Source organism: Lepisosteus platostomus, chromosome 3 (genome assembly GCF_059453375.1).
Source record: "Lepisosteus platostomus isolate fLepPlt1 chromosome 3, fLepPlt1.hap1, whole genome shotgun sequence".
NCBI lineage: Eukaryota > Metazoa > Chordata > Actinopteri > Semionotiformes > Lepisosteidae > Lepisosteus > Lepisosteus platostomus.
In genome coordinates this window covers 47,767,817-47,773,988 of record NC_142613.1, presented here as the reverse complement: position 1 = coordinate 47,773,988, position 6,172 = coordinate 47,767,817, and the positions used below count along the sequence as shown (strand labels likewise).

General features: G+C 36.5%; 1 protein-coding gene across 1 annotated transcript; it reads left to right on the top strand.

The window, feature by feature from the left end:
- Positions 1–1,485: 1,485 nt before the first annotated feature.
- LOC148674980 (nephrocan-like) lies at positions 1,486–5,635 on the top strand. The gene is made up of 3 exons (XM_088625817.1): positions 1,486–1,798; positions 3,563–4,464; positions 5,004–5,635. Exons 1-3 carry the CDS (start codon positions 1,514–1,516, stop codon positions 5,449–5,451), a joined length of 1,635 nt encoding a protein of 544 aa, XP_088481943.1. The 5' UTR covers positions 1,486–1,513; the 3' UTR covers positions 5,452–5,635.
- Positions 5,636–6,172: the final 537 nt, after the last annotated feature.

Sequence of the window (6,172 nt, the reverse complement as noted above, 5' to 3'; positions counted from 1 at the left end):
CCTCTGGCCAAGTAAGATATTTATAAAGCACCCCAGGAGTAAAAACAAAATGCTGGTTAAATTGTATTGCACTCACATATTCCAGATACACAAAAACATTTTAAAGTAGAAGATAAAAAAACATTGACAAAGAATAAATAAAACATAGGGAACAGATTCACGGAGAAAACGTGTTGTGCTATTCACATTTTTAAAACTGTGTACAGTAGGTACAGTCCAAAAGAGTTTTAAAAATATACATACTTTCAGCAAAACTGACTTTAAAGAAATGAAAGGGAATTTGAGAGATCCAGAGTGCAACAGGGTAAATAATGAAAGATTGGAGAATGGATGACAACGATTAAAAAATATCTATCTAAAAAAATTGAACAGGTTAATGCCAGAAGTAAGTAAATCAAAGTTACACCCCAAATTGCGTTAGTAATCAAATTAAGAAAAATATTTTGGGGGAAAAAATACTTTTGTTAACAGTTTAAAAAATGAACAGGATCCAGTTTAAGGACACTAATATGATGAACTGCAAGGCCAAGAGAGAAGTAGAAATGATTATTACAATGGAGAAATAAAACGTTTTGTTCTAAGTATTGCTGAAAGTTGCCAGGCACAATGTTCAAGCTGTTTCTGTTCTTATTTTTACCTGAAACATAATAAATGAGAAAACATACTGAACTTCACCATTATAGCACTCACAAAAACAATTGAACTATTTGTTCTCACATAAGATATTTTTATATTCATTATCTCCAAGCTATCACAGGGAGCAAAATGTTTTATACCTCAACACAGCAGGACACCCTCTCAGATGAATTATAAATATCCCACATTCCTGCAGATACAGAAGCTAAGAGTAGGATCTGTGTTTTAGTGCCTCTTGCTTTTAAAGGATGGAATCTTTTAATCTCTTGGCTTGATCGCATATTATTTGGGAGGGTCACATATCTCTGTGGTGTTATTGCTCCACAAATGAAGCAATCCTCAGGGTTCTGTGACCCCTATTCAGCAACCTCAGTTCACATGGGCTGTTCTTTCAAAAGTATTTCCTCTGGGTGACCCTCTTTGTGATAAAGCCTGAGTAACAGGCACACTGGGAGCCAAGGACACCTGTGGCAACAAGTGTTATCAAATGACAACACAGACACAATTAAAAGACTGACAGCTAATTAATCTCTGGCATTTTTTCCCTTAAGGAGCCAAGGAGGATTTAGCAGATCTTATAAAATTTTAAAAGTGAAAAATCCACTGACACTTTCAATGGAGTGCTTTATTATTTAAATTGAAAAAAGCACCCAGGAAGGAATTGGATAAAGCAAAGGAAATTGCACGCACTCACCAGCAAGGGCAATAAATTGTTTATCAGCAAGTTTCTCACGTCTACAAACAGAGGTCCAATCTATTACTGTTTAGGTCAGTTCCTTGTTAGTGTCAAGTGGTGTTTTTTAACCAAGATAAAAATCTGTAGTATTGTTCCAAATAGGCTTGAGAAAACACTCTGTTACCAGCATTAGGTTTTAGGATGTCCTGCTATATAAGCCCCACAAGAGATCGAAGGTTACAGAGAGTGCTGTCTCTGGACCAAAGTGACTTCCCTAGTTGTATTTTCAGCATGCAGTTTATTTTAATTTCCATCTGCATCTTGTTGCATCTCTGCTACTGCCTAAATGACAATGGATGTCCAAAGAATTGCATTTGTGAAAACGAAAAGTCGATACAGTGCTACAGGGTACATGCTGTACCGTCTGGGACTGCAAAAGATACAAGGAAACTGAATCTAGGATACAACCACATTAAGGATTTAAAGGTAAGAGCAAAGCTAAACAAGCCGACCAGAGATATAAACTTCCTTCAGAGATTTGCACTATGGGGAGTTTACACTTGTACCAGTATTTATAGGAGGTTTCTGAGAAGACTTAAGACTTCCCTTAGCAATAGAGAAAAAGGTTTAAGTGGTTTGTGCCTTGGAATTTAAACAAATACAGTATTTCGAACTGTTCGCTGCTTTTGTGTAGATTAAATAAGCATTTATATTCTATGTACAAAGGTGGGTTATAAAGGATGTATGTATAAATAGTTAAATATGGAGTCCATTTAAAAGTTAAACATATCTGTGAATCATATTCTGTTCCTGCAAAGGAACAAGTTTATTCCATGCTGAAAAGAAATATAAACTCGTTACCTGTTCCTTTGCAGCCTACGCATGCTGACGCAGCTACCTACTTGAATATATTCTGTTCCTGTCTGTTTTCTTGTCTGTGTATCCTTGAGCAAACAGAATCTCTTTGGATGGTAAAATTTTCATGATATTTATGTAGATTTAGAAAAGTTTCTAAAATCAAAGTTTAAATACAACCTACCACATAAAAAGAAGTTTGTGTGTGTGATTATGGTACTAGGATATACAGCAGCTATAGATTAAATATGTATGATTATTTTCACACACATAATCTACATATTTGTGAAGATTAAATTATTATATTGATATTTTAGGAAAAACACATATTCCTGATGAATTATCGTTAAACCATCATCCTCCAGATTTTAAATTACTTCTATATTTTCTGTGAACCTGTATAATTAATTTCAATCTACAACATATTTGTGAAGGCTTTCTATTAACTGATAAATGAAAGGTTTGTGACATCTGAACAATAATAAACTCAAATCAATTTATGTCCTGTAGTTATTCTGTAGGCTGTATGTTCAATTAGTTATTTTCTTAAATTAATATCCATTAATCATGCATGTAGCTCACAGTAGCAGTTCATCATTATGTCCAAAAAGATAGGAAGTCATGAGGCATGCTTTGAATCATTTATTACATACTGTATCAGAATAATGGCATTTTCTTTCTTTCATCTTTTAAAATGCAATATAAAAATATCAATTTTTTTCTCAATTAAGTTTTATGAAAGAATGATACTTTGAAGACAATTATTCAGTGGTTTCAATGATCTGAAAATTAATATAAAAGTCCCATCCCTAATTGTCCATAAAACCACAAAATCAATTTTTATTGCTCATGAACTTAAGTGTCCTATACTAAAACTATACAAGGAGTGAGGATCTTACTACTTTAGAATGATGGCACTACAATTCACCACCACTCAGTAAAGAAATTTAAATTACAATTCCCCGTTAATTTAGGTATGTGTGTAATGAATGATATATTTTCCACTGACACACCTGCAACTGAAAACAATCAACAAGAAAAAAATTGTCTAGCATGATCAGTGGTTTGAAATACACACCACAAACTCTTAATAAACCATTTTGAAGTGTCAAAAAGGAGAGGAGACATTTTGTATGATAAAGCCCTGAACCTAAGTAGTCTGCCATTCCTAGGCTTGAAGATGTGTCTATCACAAGTCATGACCATTCATATCAAATGTCAGATGTTTGGTATCGTTGGTATGTGTGCCTTCATCAAGATTTAAATCCAATATTTTATGTCAGTATATTCATTTATTCATAGAGCTGTTCTGAATTTTTGTCTTAGGCAACTGACTTAATGTAGGTATTAAGCCGAAATCACTGAGATATACAATGTTTTTATATACTTTTTCAGAGATGTGATTTTACTGGACTGACACAACTTGAAGAAATTGTTCTGTCATCTTGTGGAATAGAATCGATAGAAGTGAACACTTTCAAGTCTCAAAGCCACCTGAAAACACTGGAGCTTCTGAAGAACAAGTTAAAGCACATGCCTCGTGGACTCCCCCATAGCCTGGAAATCCTCAAACTGGGAAATAACAGGATACAGCACCTGCAGGAGTCAGCTGTTGATGGTTTGAGAAACCTGCGCGTTCTTGACCTTCAAAACAACCTGATATCCAGCCTTCGAGGGAACACATTTACCTCTCTGTTAAAACTCGAAAGTCTCTATCTAGATGGCAATCAAATTGAATCTTTAATGGGTTCCCCTAAACTACCTCAGCTCCGTCAGTTAAGCATTGCGAATAACAAGATTCCCTCTTTACCGGCAAACTTTTTTGCATCTTTACAATCCCTTAAAATGTTAAGTCTTTCTGGAAATCACCTTGTGAAAGTTCCACAGGATCTCCCTCAGACACTCGGGTCCCTGAATTTAGATTTGAATCAAATACGGGCACTGAGGAGTCGGGAAATGGGCCACTTGAAACATCTTTCAGTTTTGTCAGTGGCACATAACAAGCTAGTTTCCATTGACGGCAGCCTCCGTCTGCCAAACCTTACCATGATTGAGCTCTCTGGCAACCATATGAGGCTGCTGCCGAGCAGGTTGACAGCTAAACTAGAAAAGCTGGACTGCCGCCAAAACTTGATTCGGGAAGTTACCCAGCAAGAGCTTTCAGGAATGAACCAACTGAAACACCTGTTTCTGGAAAACAACCTCATTCACCACTTCGAGGCAGCAGCCCTGAAGAACTGCCTGCGCTTAACAAGCCTGGCTTTGGAACAGAACTTTCTCTCAGCCATTCCAGAAGGGTACAAGCATTGTGCTGATAAGGCTGATTTGTCTAGTTATGTGCAAGGTTTTCAGGACTGTATAGACAAGTAATTTGTCATTAATCTACAAAGATGTCAAGGTTTTCTTAAAATCTCCTTGTGAATGTTCAGACAGTAATTCTTCATTAAACTGACTCAATAAATGAATGCCTTTTTACTGAGACATTGTAAACATAGAAAAAGGACACAAGTGTAAACATAGAATATTAATTCTATTCTTACTTTTTTGCAGCATTTTCTATGACGTATATTGTAGTGTGAAATTGTGCCATGAATTTATCAGGTTAATATTCAAACTGGAGCTGTATATGAAGTAATAATAACTTAATCTGTGCAGAACGTGACTGATGAAGGTAAAATACAAAGCTGCAACCTGCTCCTTATTAGTCTAAAAACTGTAAGACATATGCTCTGACAGATGAGTATTGATTTTTTAGTAGTTAACAAAAAGCAAGTTAACAAAAATCTAGCATGTCTGTCTTTAACAAACCTTGTTTATTTTTTTTCCTTGTCTCCAGACTCCCGGAAACACTCATTCGACTGGATTTGAAGGGAAACCACATTGCAGTTATCCAAGAACAAGAACTGAAAAGTCTCAAGAGGCTCCAGGTTTTGAACCTGAGGAACAACAAGCTGTCCAGCCTGAACGCCATGGCTCTGGAGATGCTCCCGCGACTGAGGAAGGTCTACCTAGATGGAAACCCCTGGAACTGCAGCTGTGAGCTCCTGAGAGTCAAAAGGAGGTTGCTGGCTCGGCAGGTGGAAATCCACACTGAGTTCTGCACCGACCCCCTCCAGGCACAAGGGGACAGCTGGCGAGACCACCTCCGGGCTCAGGACAAATGTGAAGAGCACATCAGAGGCACAGCGCAAGACCCCCAAGAAAGAAAAAGCAAGAGTACAGCTAGGACAGCGCTTCCTGAGCAGACAGAGATAGAGGAATACTACGATTATGATACAGAGTAATCCTGACTGTTTTTTTTTTAATGTTGATGTATTTTAGTAAACCAAACTAATTATTTCAGTAAAGAGTATGACGGTCCCATTATTGCTATCACTTTTTTCTTTTTTGTGAAAGGAGACAAAAATATTTAACTCTGCCTTTGAAAGCCTTCACAGATGTAATGCTAAATTAAATCCCAATGATACTTCTACCTGTACTCTATTTTGTCTTGATAGCATTTGCCTTTTATTTAGCATGCCTTTCAGCTTCATATATTATTATATATAAAGGAATACAGTCATTTCTATGCCTGTCATTTCAGTTGGATACTGTTGTGCCCTTTCCCAGTTACTAATTTAATAGTGTGGGCTATTACTATAGCTTTCAATTGAGGTATGTTTGAAATTACTTTCGCAATTTGCATGCTCAACACTATTTGCACAACGATTCTCTTGTGAAACACTTGTTGTTTGTGTTTGAACTCCTGTTGATATAAAAGTACTCCCTGCCCCCCAAGTAGCCTAACAGATAAAGAACTACAAAAGCTTCATGACATTTCTCAGATCTTCCTATAGCACTAATGTCCTGTGCAATATGATGACTCATTTATCTCTATTCCCAGAGGATACAAAAGGAATTTACATTCAGGAATCAATCCACCAATAAAGCAAAAGCACTGACCTGATGCCTGACAATTTACGACAGCAATTAAGCTGGAGAAGTGAGAAATTGCTTCCATGAAGG